This window comes from Littorina saxatilis, linkage group LG13 (genome assembly GCF_037325665.1).
Source record: "Littorina saxatilis isolate snail1 linkage group LG13, US_GU_Lsax_2.0, whole genome shotgun sequence".
NCBI classification, from domain to species: domain Eukaryota; kingdom Metazoa; phylum Mollusca; class Gastropoda; order Littorinimorpha; family Littorinidae; genus Littorina; species Littorina saxatilis.
The window spans coordinates 34,942,646-34,959,264 of NC_090257.1; the positions used below are offsets into that span (position 1 = coordinate 34,942,646).

The window sequence follows — 16,619 nt, forward strand, 5'->3', positions numbered from 1 at the left end:
GGGTCTTCCGTTTTAAACTTGATCTCAGATTTGTGGGGGTCTTCCGTTTTAAACCTGATCTCAGATTTGTGGGGGTCTTCCGTTTTAAACTTGATCTTCTCAGATTTGTGGAGGTCTTCCGTTTTAAACCTGATCTTCTCAGATTTGTGGGGTCTTCCTTTTTAAACCTGATCTTCTCAGATTTGTGGGGGTCTTCTGTTTTAAACCTGATCTTCTCAGATTTGTGGAGGTCTTCCGTTTTAAACCTGATCTTCTCAGATTTGTGGAGGTCTTCCGTTTTAAACCTGATCTTTTCAGATTTGTGGAGGTCTTCCGTTTTAAACCTGATCTTCTCAGATTTGTGGAGGTCTTCCGTTTTAAACCTGATTTTCTCAGATTTGTGGAGGTCTTCCGTTTTAAACCTGATCTTTTCAGATTTGTGGAGGTCTTCCGTTTTAAACCTGATCTTCTCAGATTTGTGGGGGTCTCAAAAGAGGGGTTCCACTGTACTCAGGTTCAACAACTGTACAAAGCGAAATTGCATGTTGCTTTTGGTGGTATGTATGGGATGGATTTTGGGGGGATTTTTTTACGTGTGACATTTGTAATGCATGTTGCTCGAGTCTTCCCTTATTTGAGCTGTAATTACGTTGCCTTTGCAAACACTCGGTAAAGCCTTAACAGGAATATGTTGCTTTACACAAAAATCACTTCACATATTTTGTCCTTCAAAGCTGCGACTTCAGAGCTCCTTGTCAGAAGACCGCTGTTTGATTCAAGATTGACAAGGAAATCAGACTTGATGCCTCAGAGATGCATCTGTTTATTGTTTAAGAAAAACAAGTGCCTGTGGGATGAATAATATTATGTGGCGTTTAGTTACTTAACTTACTGCCCCAGGACCTATGCTTTGGTCCAATGCCATGAAGCAGAGTTCACAAAGTCGGTTTCGTCAAATTTAGAACAGGCTTTAGCGGTTTACTTACTAATCCTTCAAGAAAAAAATGTTTTAACTGCATGAAGAACTTGCGAAGTATTGTTCGATGTGAATTTGTATCTGCATGTGTTCTTTCATTTTAATTTGCACTGCTGTATGAGACCATTGCATGAACTAACACCCAGGAGTTTGCATGTACATGTATAATGTATTTCTCAGAACATCAGCTTGTAAGTGTTATTCTCATTGCTTTTATGTGTGTTTTCATGCACGTTGCACACTGTGAGCAATTTACGTCTTGACCTCTGTGAGCAGAATAACCTTGACCCTTGACCACTGTGTCTCTGCAAAAAATGCTTTTGCATTACACTCCGTGCATGTCCATGTTTGTTGATTGCCTCTTGCTTTAATTTGCAGTGCATGTTTTATCTGTATTGTTTATGTTTTGCTATAAAGCACCTGCCCATGTTCATGATGGTAAGTACAAAAATCCCTGAGCATCTATAGTTTAGTTCAAGTACTAGTCATATTGATTTGCATTTTACGTTGGTTGTTGATGCTTGCCGATTGTACGGAAGTAATACTAGAAAACGTTAAGTAATAGAAATTATTAAAAATGCTCATGCTGACTTGGATAGAAAAAGGCTCCTAACTGTAACCACATTTTATTTTTTAACGTTTCCCGGTATTTTTGAAAGTGAGACTTGATTACCTGTGGAAGCAAATGCTTGTTTATTTTAGCATATACTGCCCTGTTCCTATTTTTCCAGAGTATATAGAGAATACTACATGGCTTGCTGTGTCGTACCAGATTTACACGAGATGTTTTTTAAAATATTGAACTGCGAGCGAAAGCGAGCTGTTCACTATTTGAAAAAGCAACGAGTGTAAATCTGGTACGACACAGCAAGCCATGTAGTATTCTGTTTATCCTACATACTGTACTTACGTGTATTTTAATGAAAATGTCTTGCAGTCGAGGCAGCTAAATTGAAGACGCTTGTTTTGGAACCTTGATCTCTTCTAAAGCCTCATGCAATCTATTACGTCAAAGCAAAGAAACGTCACTCTGAAAGTGTGGCGTGACGTGTTAGTTCTAAAGATTCATCGAGGGTAATTAGCGAGCGCAATTTTTGTTTCTATAATGACGTTTGTCTCGGTGACTTTGGCATCATAAGCAGTGGAAAAACAGGTCCCTGCCAGACTTTCTTGACATGACCTCATTTACATGATATACACACGTGTGATTTGAACGATTATTATCTCACGGGTGTCTCACGTGTGTAGGATAAATATTGTTTATATATGTTTTTTGTTAAATGTTCTGTTTCAAGTGTTTGTCACATTTTCATCCCTTCTGCTTATTGTTTTAGATATTGGTAATCAAAAAAACAAGAAAGGTTAACTTTATGGAATGTTATTTATAGACAAAACAGAACATTCACACGAACTTCTTTGCAAGAAAAGTTTGCTTCGTCCATTTTGGAAGTGACAACAATTCAGAGATAATGTCTATGATTAAACGACTTCCATAAACTTCACATTGCTTGTTTTTTAATTTTTTTTTATTTCAGATTTTTATTTTAGATATTGGTGTTAGACATTCACTTCGTAGTTTAGTTGTTCTGTTCCTTTTCCACCTTTGGTCCCTCAATGGGAGAGTAATTCCTGTTGACCCATTTTGATGGGAAGTTTTGTTGCTGAGGTTATACAGTTATGGCGCTAATATTTTTTCAAATAATAATAATAATAACGGGTATTTATATAGCGCCTTATCCGAAGTTCAAAGCGCGTATGCCGTGTGAGATGGAATTTTTTTACACAATATATCACGCATTCACATCGGCCAGTAGATCAACAGCCTATAGGCGCTGCATCCACCTTTCACGGCCTATTATTCCAAGTCACACGGGTATTTTGGTGGACATTTTTATCTACGCCTATACATATTTGCCAGGAAAGACCCTTTTGTCAATCGTGGGATCTTTAACGTGCATACCCTAATGTAGTGTACACAAACTTTTATGATGCAAACAGTCCAGATAAAAACAGTAGGCTGGTCATTGGAACCAGTAAGAGTCCAACTCAGAGTACTGGTTTTGTTGTTTTACCAGCGAAAAAAACCAGTAGTTAAAATCAACCGGTAGGTCATACCGGCAGCCAATTTTGTTCAGGTATTTTCTCATTTCAACCGGTAAAATACTGGTAATTACCGGTAAACGCCATTACTGGGTTATAGTGAGTTCTTGTGGTGGATTGTAATAGGGCAAATATTTCGTTCCTGAAAAAGTAGTAAATTCCCTCTCTGGGAAAAAAGACTTGCAGGACCAATAACCCTCTGAGGACAAAGGTGTTCAGAGTCACCCATTTTGACATGAATTTCCTTATTGGCGTCATGGTTACTTCTGATGGTGGAATGCAATACATGTATAATCTTGCAGGGCAAATACATATGTACATCTTGATGCTGTAGGGAATTCCCGCTCCAGAAACAAAGACAATTCCCTTGGAAACCTCTGACTCTGAGGAAACCTGGAAAGAGTGGTTTTTTCAAAAGTGTTGTAACATTTGATCTAAGAGCTGATAATGTATGCAATACATGTTCATTTGTACTTCCTTCAATTCATCATCTTTTTCTTCTTCTTCTTCGTTCATGGGCTGAGACTCCCACGGTACATTCGTATTTTTTGCACAAGTGGGTTTTTACATGTATGACCGTTTTTACCTCGCCATTTAGGCAGCCAAATTCCACTTTCGGACAATTCTTCATCAAAGAAGTCTTCTGACACAAACTTTATTCGTCAATGTACATCACACTAGTCTACTTTTAATCTTCTTTGTCTGAGTGGCAAGGCTTTAAGAAATGTTGCTTAATGTAGTTAAGATTTTTGTAGTCTTCTTAGTTAGTCTAACAGTCCCAGGTTAGGAAATATTTATCTCTCATTAAAAGATAAGTCTCCTATTGATGTCAGTTCATAACCGTTGTCATTGTTGTGATTATTGGAGTCCCCGCTGGTATTTATTTTCTTCAGTAAAATGGCTGAAACTGGCATAAGAGTGCTGGTGCTTTTTGAAAATTTAGGGCAGTCCTTGGTCCCAACTTTTTCCCCACTGCGAAAACAAAATTTTTTTGCTGACTTGCCGAATTAACATCAAAGATTTTGGCGATTAGAAACAATTTTTTTGCATGTTGCCGACTGCAAACCCCAAAGGACATCGGTAATCAGTAAAATGAATTTTGATGACAGGTGCAGCTGAAGGAGACAGTGCAGACTTGGAGGAGGAGGGAGAGGAGCTGCAGGGATTCGTCTTCTCCAAACTCAAGTATGTTTGTTTTGCAGTGTTCTTCCAAGTGTGGGATTATATTTCTACCTCTTTGTCTATTTGTGTGTGTGTGTATGTGTGTGTGTGTGCCTTTGTTTTTATGTTGATGTTATGTTTTGTTCATACTGGATTCTTTTTAATTGTACATGCATTTTCTCTTTTACATAATTTGGGGTGTTTTGGTTCCTGTTTGGGCTCAGTCTTTCATCCTGTGTCTGTGTGCTGCCTGTTCTGCCAGTCAGTGCTTGTGTTTTGTACATCTATCAGGATCTTTAACGTTGTAGTTTCTCTTTTTTATGCTTGAAATTTTATATTTTTCAGTTTGCTCACTTTTGTTAACTTCATCTCATTGGCTCACGTAAGTGTAGCCTATGCGATGATAAACTTTGTCTGTCTGTGCGTGCGTGCGTGCGTGTGTGTGTGATAGAAACTTTAACATTTCCGAGTCTATGGATAAAGCTCGCATATATAAGAAGATTACGTCTCGGTCAAAAGTGTTTGACGTGTGTGATAGAAACTATTTGAAGACGTCACATTATGACGTAAGAGGGTTAGACGTCACGCAAAGGAATTACTGAAAGTCTCGGTCATTCTTATTGTGAGCGGGCCGAGACTAGTTGGCAGATCCAGGGTCTCGCTTTCTTGCACAGTTTCACCTATGCTTACTGTGTGTGTGTGTGTGTGTGTGTGTGTGTATGTGTGACGGAGTGATTGAATTTGTGTTACTGTTTGTCGATTTCTTACGTGAGCCTTGAAGGCTTCGCCTCTTGTTTTTGTAAGAACTGACTTTCTCAGATTATTCCAGGTCTAAGAATGGGAGTTCCAATGTAAAGTGTTTCTATGCGTCAGTTCATGTTGCATGCTTGTTGCAGGGAACTTCACCCAGAGTTGGAGAACGAATTGAAAGATTTTCGCGGCCACCTGATGGACTCGGCTAATGAGTTAGCTCCCCTTAAAGTGTGGCAGCTACAAGGTAAGAGCAAAATGTGTGAACAATCATATCGACGTCGTCATGGAATTTTGGCGAAACTCATTTTAGACAGCTTTTCAGCAGAAGGCCAAAACTGATTATTGGCTCACGTAAGTGTAGCCTATGCGATCGTAACTTTGTCTGTCTGTGCGTGCGTGTGTATGTCTGTGGTAGAAACTTTAACATTTGACTAAACACCGAAATACTCATTCTACCTGGTTATTATCCAAGCAACAGCAACGGAGTGAACGAGTTTGTGTTACTGTTTGTCGATTTCTTACGGGAGCCTTGAAGGCTTCGCCTCTTGTTTTTAGTATGAAATAGTGTTTATATTCGTACCTGGTATGGATGTTAAATCGTGTATTGTCCATCGTATTTTAGAGAATATTTCTCATTGAGAATGATTTACTGAGTCTAAAGCACAAAAACATCAACATCGCCAAGAATCAAGTTTCGCATAAAATCCACTAAGACGACGATATGAACTACCACGGGTCTGCTGAGCCTTTTGTTTAATTTTATTTTTTACATGGTACATTTTGCACTCGCAAAATCAGAACTGTGATGAGGACTCCTGCCAAAAATATTTGAGAAAAAGTCAGTTAAAAATAATGTACAGCAGTCCCTGCAATGTACGGCCCCCGGCGTGAGCGGACACCTGACATGTACGGACACATTTGCTCGGCACGGAGTGTTTTCCTTCTATATTTGACCCCCCTTAAACGGACACCTGCAAAATGTGGACGCGGACACTCATTTTCGGTCCCAACAGCAGGTCATACCTCCAATGTACGGACAGACCATCGTCAAATTTTCACCACAACAAAATCGATATCAGAGCAGTCCGGCTCTTGGTACAAAGATCACAGCCGCAATGGCGTGATGACAGTCGCTGATAACTTGAGTGCACGTGTACCCATCAGGAGGGGGGGGGGGGGGGTAGTTTTGGTCAGGAGTGGAGTACATGCGAAGATGCCTACATGAAACTGCACTGTGCTCTTTATTCTTGTCTGTTGGACGTAAACAACAGAAACCACAGTCGATGAAGGTCCTGAGCGAAAGAGTTAAAAACCGGCCACAGTTCTCAGCATTGTGTGTCTGTGTGTAACCTCTTTCATTGACAAGACACTCTTGTTTCCCCTCAGCCTTGACCAGTGAGTCGGTTGCCTAATCTGTGAACCCTTCAGTTGTCTTGCTTTGTGAAAAGTTAGACACAGTCAACTGGCAGACCTGTTTACCCTCCCGGATTGTCCGGAATTATTACGGATTTGGGGTCTAAATTCCGGTATTACGGAATACTACCGAAAATTCCGGAAATTCCGGTCGAGAGAACCTTTTTTCGTGCGTGAAAATTCGAAGTCGAAATTGTGGTAGTCACCAGGACTGTGATTTCAAGGCTGACCGAAACAGCCTATTTCCTGCGCATGTCATGTGCACAGCAAGGTATTTGTCGGATTCCGTGGATTTGAGATCGACATTGGTCCGAAGGGTAATATAGGGCCGATCTCTGTGGGGACGAAATGCCAACCAAAAAAGCGAAAGTTGCACAGAAATATCGGCAAAACTATTAAGTCAAGTGGCGGTGTCTGGTGAAGTTTAAGAAGAGTGAACCACATTCATTTTGGTGATCTTCTTCTTCTTCTTCTATGTTCCCGGATTTTGGTGATCAACTTGAGATCAGTGCAACAACAAAGCTAGTCAGTTACGAGTCACGTCGCGGCATGTGTCCCGAGGTTAGACGCAGCATTAGTTTTAACAAAATGCAGTACACAAATGAACATGGAAACAAACAAAAACACGAAATTATGTTTGGCAAAACATGAGCCTGCTTCGCATCGAGTTTATTTGACCTAGGTCTCTACTTCCACAGAATCTCTCAGACCTGCGAACCGATCTCTCACTACGGTCAGTCGCGCCAGAGACATAGATGTAGGTCTATGGTCGCGCTCATCAGTTACTTGGCTGTTGCCGAAATTCAAGTCTTTCTGAGTCTAAAACTGATCTCCATTAATATTTCTCCAATATAGCAAAGATCACAGTTCTTTGAATCGAAAAACTTACAAAAAAATGTTTAAATGAAATAAACGAATCGGTCCTCTAAAATTAAAGGTAGCTTCTGGAGAGAGTTATTATGACTGGTTTTAATGCAGGATGTCTGATGTGACAGAATGTAAGGTGGTTTTGTTCACATGCATCTTCAAGTGACTGTAAATATTCCAAGGGCGGAGGGGTGGGGGAGGGGGATGTTACAGGGGTTCCGGACCCCCCCCCCCCTTGCTGTCAAAAAAGCAAAAAAACAAAACAAAAACTCAGTCTGTGGGAAAAAAACTAAAGACATTTTCTGAAATTGTTGTTGTCGGGAGCAGATATCAATGAAGATAAATTGCCATTCTTGATAATACTAACTTTAAAAGAAATAATGAGTGACTGCTGACACCATTATTTATCATGTTTAAAATCAAGGATAAGCTACAAATTGTTAATAAAATAGCTAAAATTCTTCAACCAGACCCCCCAACCCCTGGACCCCAGGTTGTACACCCCCCCCCCTCTAGCTCTCTTGCTCCGCCCCTGAATACTGTGTTTTTTTGTTTTTTTTAGATAAAGTAAACTTGTCTTAGTTAACTTGCATATTATATGTCAGGTGTCGTGTGTTTGTGTGTGTGTCATCGAGCTTCTGTGTGTGTAGTACTATACTGTTAAACAAGGTTATCAATTTTGTACTTGTTTTGCATGGTAGCGCACGAATAAACGTGTCGTTTAATCGTTTTCGAGCTGGTTTATGGTTGATAAAAAAGATTACTCAAAGATGCCTCAAATTACGGAAAAGTACCAGCTGCATTCCTGATTTTCATTTGGGGAGGTAAACAGGTCTGAACTGGTTTTGCTCTGAGTGAACAGTGCAGCTGGCCTCTCTGGCCACAGCCCCAAACAGTACATGGCTGGAGGGAGTGAGAGAGAGGGAGGGGGGGTAGCTGGCTAAACTCTTTGGGGTGTCCGGTGTCACTGCATGTCAGCAGGAAGAGCATTGGAGAGAAATAGAGAGGTGTACTCTTCCACACAATTTCCAAGCATCAGTTGTCACGGCTTGGGGTAGGCATTAGTGAGGGAGAGTGGGAGCTGTGTTATGTACAGTGTATTTCCGAATGAAGAGTGAAAAGTCACTGCCATGCCACATGATCGGCATGCAGTCAATAAAGCCATACAAGAAGAAAATAAATTACATGATTATGACATGCAGCTCTATCTGCTGCTATTTATTCAAACTGGTTTTCAAGCTTATTCTTGCAAAGCATCTGCACACGCTCCTCTGTGCTGTGTTTGTGTGGCTGCTTTCGTATGTCAGTGCATGGTGAGTGTGTTCACTGCCTTGAGGATTTATTTTATCTCTTCTTTTCAACACTTTTCCTACAAATCATTTTTACGGAACGTTTAAAGAAGTATTAGGAGTTTATTGTTATTGTTTAGTCACAAGAAGTGATTAGCATAGACTCAATCCTGTTGTTTGTGTGTCTCTGTTTGAGTGTATGGGGGAGGGGGTGGTGTGGTCACCCCTCCCGTGACCGGACACCTGCAATGTACGGACAGTTTTGCTATGGCCCAAGGGTGTCTGTTCATGAGAGGGACTGCTGTAATGCATGTTGCAGTGTCTTTGTTGCAATAGAACTGGATCAGTGGATGCGCTGCATTTGATCATTGCTACTTCCCAGACCCTGTGTGTTACATATTCACAGACGATTCCCTGCCCTGTGTGTTACATATGCACAGACGATTCCCTGCCCTGTGTGTTACATATGCACAGACGATTCCCTGCCCTGGCGACATCCTCTCTGGAACGACAACCTGCCCACAATAACCACCCAAAAGGATCCATGAAAAAAAATTCCAACAGAATTCACCTATCCATACCAAACACCTTTTTGTAATAACCACCTTTAGGTCCCTTGGATGGTTGTTATAGACAGCTTCTTCTTTTTCTTCATGTGCCTTTATGGGCTTAAAACTCCCACGTACACTCGTGTTTTTTGCATTAGTTCATTTTTACGTGTATGACCGTTTTTACCCTGCCATTTAGGCAGCCATACGTCTCTGACGGGGGAATAGACAGGCTCAACTGTACTTGCTGATCTGTTCAATGCAGGATCATTTCCCCCATCCCTATCTTCTCTCAACAGATTTGAGTCTTCAAGCAGCACAGCAGGCGCTGAACTCAGACCCAACCAGTGCCCTACAGATGCTGACGGACATCAGTCAGAACTTCCCCACTGTCACTAAAGCCCTCTTCAAGATGTCCGTTTCTCCCGACATGAGAAAGGAAATGAAAAGAAACCAGGAGGTATATAGATTTATTTTCCATAGTTTCAAAGTTGTTTTAAAAAATTTTTTTTTTTTTACTGCCGAGTGCAAATCAGGTCTTAAAAAGGAAGGAGTCTTAAATTGGGGGTAATTTTACAGAGGCTACGAACAAAAAGTCTGAGAAAAGAAGGTCTTAAAAAGGAGGGAGTCTTAAATTGGGGGTAATTTTACAGAGGCTACGAACAAAAAGTCTGAGAAAAGAAGGTCTTAAAAAGGAGGGAGTCTTAAATTGGGGGGTCTTAACTCATTGTCTCCCAGGTACGGATATATCCGTACCCACTCATTTGGCTCTATCTGACCAGGTACGGATATATCCGTACTCACTCATTTGGCTCTATCTGACCAGGTACAGATATATCTGCTCAGACTGTTAGCTTCAGGCGCTTCCTGTAATGTCCATCTAACGCCTGCATTTTAGCGTGTTGATACACAGTTACTACACAGTTACTACAATTCTGAATGACCTGCTGCAGCACAGCTGGTCTCGGCTAAACAAAACTTGGTCAACATAGGTGGGGTACAAAGTGTTGAAAGGGGGTTCAATTGTAATCTGTTTGATCTGACTGTGAAGCCCTTAATGGATTGGTTGCTAAATGGAAATGTTCAGATAAAGAAATGAAAAATGTTTGGCTTTCTAAACAGGTATTTCTTGAAAAAAGGGGATATTGAACATACTTTTTTGATAAAAACCAAGAGCAAACCTGACTTATTCACTGATTGTCACAAAAACCAATAAATTTCGTTATAGTGAATTTGTGGGATGAACTGTTTAGCACTGATTGTATCTGACCCCATCTGTTGTAGTTGTTTGACCGCCACCACCAGATCCCGCCAGGAGAGTCTGCGTTGTACCTGAACGGGCGGACAGTGGACATGGACATCTACGACATCTTCATGCTGCTGGACATGATGAGTGCTGAGGCCAAGCTGGTGGAGGGCCTGCACTCATTGGGTTTCAAGGTAAAATACAATCCCTACCCGACTGAGCAAATTTCTACAGGTTACGTCTACAGTACGTCGACCCAGTGGTCTTTGTAGACAAATAAGTGATACAAATAAGGAACTTATCACCAATAATGATTACCTCGTTAGTATCTTGCATGCGAGATTTATCTGCAATTTTGTGATAAGTTCATTATATGTATCATAATGGTTTATCTGTCTGTCTGTCTGTCTGTCTGTCTGTCTGTCTGTCTGTCTGTCTGTCTGTCTGTCTGTCTCCTTAAAAGACCACTGGGTCGACGTACTGTAAATGTCTTCTTCTTCTGCGTTCGTGGGCTGAAACTCCCACGTACACTCGTGTTTTTGCACGAGTGGAATTTTACGTGTATGACCGTTTTTACCCCGCCATTTAGGCAGCCATACGCCGCTTTCGGAGGAGTACTGTAAATGTAACATTAAATATCATATTCTTACTCCGAATCACATTAGCATTGAGTCACCTGAGATGCTTATCACTGAAAAACGCTTACCCGGCTAAAGAATTTAAAGGGAAGCAACCCCATCACCAAAACGAAAGTGAAAGTAGCTTTGGTAATGGGCCAGCACACCGGGAGTTACCTCCCATACGGGTGTATGCCACGTCACTTCCTCTAGGAACACGTGCCTATTCTCATACGTCTTTTTCACCTCGGAGAGGACGGTTCACTTTTTGACGCTCTGTGGCTGACCTTGTGTGTTTGAGTGACACCCGCCGGCCACGTTACCCAGCTTTTCTGCTCGCCTTGCCTACAGTTTGGTGAGCTCGTTCCCGTTTGTTGTTGGTTGTTTGCGCTGTTTCGTTACTGTACGTTGTCCGTTTTTTACGGACTTGTGTGTCAGTGACTTGCGTGTTTCGCCATTTTGTTGTGTGAGTTAGTTAGCTAACTCGTGTGACTTTGCTAGTAGCTCTGCGTGCCCTCTTTCTGTTTGGGCAAGTGTAGCTTTAGTATTTTGTTGACGCGTAAGCGTGTGTGTTTACTGTGTTTTCAGTCGTTTAGACTTACGTTTCAGTAAATCTTTTTACTTTGCCACGTGTTGTTGACGTTCGTGTCAGTGTCTTGCGTGTCGCCATTTTGTTGTGTGAGTTAGTTTTCTAGCTCGTGTGACTTTGTTCGTAGCTCTCCGTGCCTCTGCTTTTTATGGGGCAAGTTTAGCTATAGTATTTTGTAAACGCATTAGTGCGTGTGTTTACTGAATTTTCCAGTCGTTTAGACTTATGTTTCAGTAAATTTTTTCGCGTTGCCACGTGTTGTTGTCAACATGTCTGATTCAGACAAGCGCCGTGGCAAGTCGGATCCCAAGGGGAAAATTAAGTCTAAGTCTTCCTCTTCCAAAGCAACGTTACTTGTTACAGACCAAGAGCGTAACACTTTGTTGGCTGTACCAATTTCGGCGCCTAGCGCTGTTACTACTTCTGCTTCTTTTGCGGCGCCTAGCGCTACTGTTACTTCTGCACCTGTCTCTACATCGGAGACTTCGTCATCGTTGTTAGCACCTGGACAAGGTGCGTTGGTTTCCTCTCTGTTAAAGTCACTGGTTCCGGAAATCCGCAGCTTGGTGCAGGCAGAATTTCAGCGTTCCGTCGCCAGCAGTTCGGCGTTTCCGGCATCTGGCAGTGACGTCCGGGCATTGGCTTCCGTGTCTTTGTCCTCCACTTCCGGCTTGGAGCAGCGTCCTCCCTCTTCAGCGTCGGCTGGTAAGCAGAGCTGGTCCGATAGCCCTCGTGAGGCGCCTGGACGTTCTCCTTCGGGGGACAGCTCTTTCGCATCGGGTCACGACCGATACCTTGCTGATCTTTCATTTCCGGCGATAACCTACGAGGCCCCGGACTTGATCGAACAGCGGCGGCAGTCGGTTTCGACTGCCGCATTTCCGGCACTTGCCGGAAGTGATGATCCGTCCGCTCCGGCACGCTACGGCGGTCGCGGCAGGATGGAGTATTCACTGACTTCCGGTCCTTCCGGATCGCGAAGTCAACCAGTGCAGTCTTCACTTCCGCATTTTGCGGTTCCGTTGACTACACTTCCGGTTTCGGCCGGAAACGCTTCTTCCTCTTCTGGTGGTTCCTTCCGGATACCAGATAGTGGATTACAGCGTGCGCCTTCCGGCTTTCAAGCGCCTAGGCTTGAGCAGGCATCACTCCACTCAGTCGGGGGAGTGACGTCAGCTCATCCAGCTCCGGTTTTTGCGGATGGTCGTCCTGCTTACCCTTTACCTTCACAGGGTTTTGGGCGGCAGGATGACGTTAGTGCTCAGGCTTTTCCGGTTTCCGGTTTGCCAGGGCATGCTTCTGCTTCCGGAACTGGTGACTTCGGTCATGGTTCCACGTGTGACTATTCTGATGCTCCATCAGTGGTCAGCGAGGAGTCGCGGGGCGTGTTTCCGTCGAAGCTCAAGTCTGTTCTTGACGTCGCGGCGGAAGTAACGTCTCGTTATTTTCCTGAAGGGGTGGTGGCTGCGGACTCTTCCGCATCATTCGTTCCTTCTGCCATGGCGGACTTCCGGCCGGCACAGGAAGATGTTTCTTCCTTCCGGTTCGCCGAGTCTTCGTCAGTGGCTTACCAACTTTCGCATTCACTGGTTCGTCCAGCACATGCGGGGAGTGGTATTCGGCCAGTGCCTGTTCCGTTACTGCTTCCTTTTGGTCCAGTTCCGGAATCAGCTCAGCAGTGGGTGGCTTCAGCTGCTCAAGCCTCTTCCTTCGTGCCTACGGCCAATAGGAAGCTTGGCATGCCCAATCAGAGCCAGAGTTGGCTGGCGTCTTTTGCACTCCCTAGGGCTACCCTTCCGGTTTCCCGGGAATTGCTGCCTCTTCTGACTAAACCGATCAAGCGTGATTCGGTTTTGCCGGTTTCCGAGGCTTCCCTCCTCTCTGCTGAGGAGGTTGGACGTCGGCAGATCGAACTGTCCTCCATTGCGGAGACTCTCGTTCGGGCTCTGTCTCGGGCATTGACCGATTCGCTGGTTCCTTTCACTCTCAGTGAGGAACAGAATGCGGACGATGTCTCTGCGCTTTTGACCGCATTGGCCAAGGTCAATGAGGAACAATTGCGTCTTTCCTCCCTGCAGTACACCCAAGCGGTACTCTGTAGGAGGGATCTCTTCCTCTCGCAGTCCCAATTCACGGAGCTGGCTACTAGGGAGACCTTGAGAGTCTCCCCGGTCTCAGAGGAGTCTCTCTTCTGTCCGCTGGCACTGGATGCCAGACAGAAGGAGATTCAGTCGAACAAGGACAGTCAGTTCCTTGACTACACTCTGAAGGGGGTGAAACAGTCTCAGCCTTCTAAGCAGAAGCAGGCTCAGACATCGTCAAACCCCAAGCCAGCTCAGAAGCGGCAGGCTCCGCCGGCCGCTCGTGGTGGGAAGAAGAGGACGGCATCGGGGAGGGGGCGTGGCGGCTCTGGAAGTAAGCCACACCCCCAATGAAGCGCTCCCGATCTCACCTCCCTCCCGCCCTCCACCTTGGTGATGGCGGGAGGCCCCTCCCGGGCTCTTTCTCGTTGGATGTCGGTAGTAGACAGCCAATGGATTGTGGGAGTGGTGAGATCGGGCTTCCGTCTACTCTGGCGGGAGGAAAAGGCGCCTCTTACCCGAGTGCCTCCGCGGTTCAAGCCCCCCTTCTCGCAGGAAGCACGTTCCGTCTTGCAGTCGGAAATTGCCTCCCTGGAGCAGAAGGGCGCGGTGGAGAGAGTTCGGGTCCACAGCTCCCTGGGATTTTACGGGCGTCTGTTCGCTGTTCCCAAAGCATCAGGAGGATGGCGTCCCGTGTTGGATTTATCTCTCCTCAATACTTTCTTGAGGGAGATAAAATTCAAGATGGAGACGCCAGCCTCTGTCCGAGACTCTCTCCGCCCAGGAGACTGGGTGACCTCGATCGATCTCACGGACGCATACTTTCACATTCTTATGCATCCGGCCGACCGGAAATGGCTTCGTTTCCGGTGGGGAGATCAGATCTACCAGTTTCGCGCACTCCCTTTCGGGCTGTCTCTCGCGCCATGGATTTTCACCATGGTGGTGAGACAGGTCTGTGCACTGGTGAGGTCCCAGGGTATCCGTCTGCGGGCTTATCTGGACGACTGGCTCATCATGAACCGGTCCCAGAGCGGCTGTTCGCAGGATACCCTGACGGTTCTTCGAGAATCCAACTCGTTGGGGTTCTCGATCAACCGGGTAAAGTCGGAGCTGACCCCGTCACAGACATTCACTTATCTGGGGATGTCTTTCGACACGGTCGCTTGGACTGTCCAGCCTTCTCAGAGAAGGGTGGACAAGCTCCAAGCTCAGATTCGCTCCACTTTACCTCTCCTGATGGCTTCCATCCGCTCGCTCGCCTCCATCTTGGGGCAGATGGAGTCTATGGCTCTTCTGGTTTCACTGGGCCGGGTCCACAAACGTCCGCTTCAGTTCGCGCTGAAGCCGTTTGTGGACTCTCCTCTGGTGGACTGGGACGCCCTCATCCCTTTGCAGGGATGGTTCCAGTCTGCGACCCTTCCGTGGTTGGACACGGAGTGGGTCTGCAGAGGTGTTCCGATCGTCGTGCCCCTCCCCGACCTGGACCTCTTTACAGATGCGTCCAGGGAGGGTTGGGGGGCACATACAGATCTTCAGACTACTTCCGGTCTGTGGACGACGGAGCAGTCCTTGTGGCACATCAACTTGCTGGAGCTAGAGGCAGTTGCTCTAGCTCTGGCCAAGTTTCTGCCCTCCCTGTACGCCAAACATGTTCGTCTGTTTACAGACAACATGACAGTGGCGGCGTACATCAACAAGCAGGGAGGCTCGCGGTCCCCGTCTCTCTCGGAGAGGGCTTGCGAGATCCTGGTGTGGTGCTTTCAGCATCATATCACGATCTCGGCCAGGTACCTTCCAGGGAGGCTGAACACTTTGGCGGATGCGCTCAGTCGTTCCGGTACAGTGCTTCAGTCGGAGTGGACGATCACTCACGGGGCACTGCTTCGCCTTTGGGCCCAGGTCCAAAAGCCTCTGGTGGACCTTTTTGCCACAAGGTACTCAAAGAGGCTTCCGGTGTTCGTCTCGCCATTCCCGGACCCTCAGGCATGGCGAGTGAACGCTCTGGACTTTCCCTGGACGGGTCTGGAGGCGTACGCCTTTCCTCCCTTTCCGTTACTCAGCCGAGTAATCCGGAAAGCGGAGATGGAGGAGCCGGCCCTTCTTCTTCTGGTCGCTCCTCTGTGGCCGTCGCAGGTCTGGTTTCCAGATCTTCTTCGGCTCGCCCAAGGGCCCCCCATTCCTCTCGCACTCGTGCGAGGGGAACTAGTGCAGCCCCGAACAGGCATTCCACACGAGGAGCCCAGTCTTCTGAAGCTTCACGTGTGGAAGTTGTTCGGGACTCGCTGAAGCGCTCTGGGGCGTCGTCTTTGACTCTGGACTTGGTGGCTCGCTCGCATAGAGCGTCCACCTCTTCAGTTTATGCTTCCCACTGGAAGGCATGGACTGCCTGGTGTTCAGCTAGAGGGGTGAGTTCGGTGGCTCCGCGCTCTATTCAGGTCGCTAACCACCTCTCTTTCATGTCTTCACAGGGCGCCTCAGTCTCCTCGTTGAGGGTCCGGCGCTCCGCTATCTCGGCGACTCTTAAGCAGATTGGTCGTTCTGTTCGAGTCGGGGGCGTTATAGCTGCAGTCATTAAAGGGGCTGCTCTTAAGGAGGCTAAAGCTCGTTTGCCCGCTCCCAAGTGGGACTTGTTTTTAATCCTGGAATTCCTTCGTTCTGCGGATTTTGAGCCTTTAAGCGAGGCCAGTCTGTTCAATGTCACTCGCAAAGCGCTGTTTCTCCTTTTGTTGGCTACGGCCCGACGGGGTAGCGAGGTCCACGCCCTGTCGGGTCAGCCTGAGGATATCTCCTTTGAGTCGGACGGATCTGCATCTCTGCATTTCCGGCCTGATTTCCTGGCCAAGAATCAGTCTCCGGGGCAGGCCTCTCCGCTGGTTAGAGTTAAGGCTCTGACCAGCGCGTTGGCCCCGGATGACCCCGATTCGGTCAATTGCCCTGTGAGGGCACTTCGTCTGTACTTAGCCCGGACTCAGCCGATTCGGTCTAGTTCTCAGAAGT

General features: G+C 45.8%; 1 protein-coding gene and 1 long non-coding RNA gene across 5 annotated transcripts in view; one reads left to right on the forward strand and one right to left on the reverse strand.

Moving 5' to 3' along the window:
• The window catches only part of LOC138945596 (uncharacterized), a 290,703-nt gene that overhangs the window by 256,805 nt on the left and 17,279 nt on the right, over positions 1-16,619 (reverse strand). The window lies entirely within an intron of this gene.
• The window catches only part of LOC138945575 (UDP-glucose:glycoprotein glucosyltransferase 1-like), a 78,247-nt gene that overhangs the window by 20,179 nt on the left and 41,449 nt on the right, over positions 1-16,619 (forward strand). For 2 of the 4 annotated variants that reach the window (XM_070317015.1, XM_070317017.1), the window contains exons 8-12: positions 1,373-1,393; positions 4,165-4,240; positions 5,113-5,213; positions 9,386-9,546; positions 10,371-10,526. In XM_070317015.1, the coding sequence (XP_070173116.1) occupies positions 1,373-1,393; positions 4,165-4,240; positions 5,113-5,213; positions 9,386-9,546; positions 10,371-10,526 (515 nt within the window). The remainder of the gene's footprint in view (positions 1-1,372; positions 1,394-4,164; positions 4,241-5,112; positions 5,214-9,385; positions 9,547-10,370; positions 10,527-16,619) is intronic. The other 2 variants (XM_070317016.1, XM_070317018.1) reach the window with 1 other exon arrangement.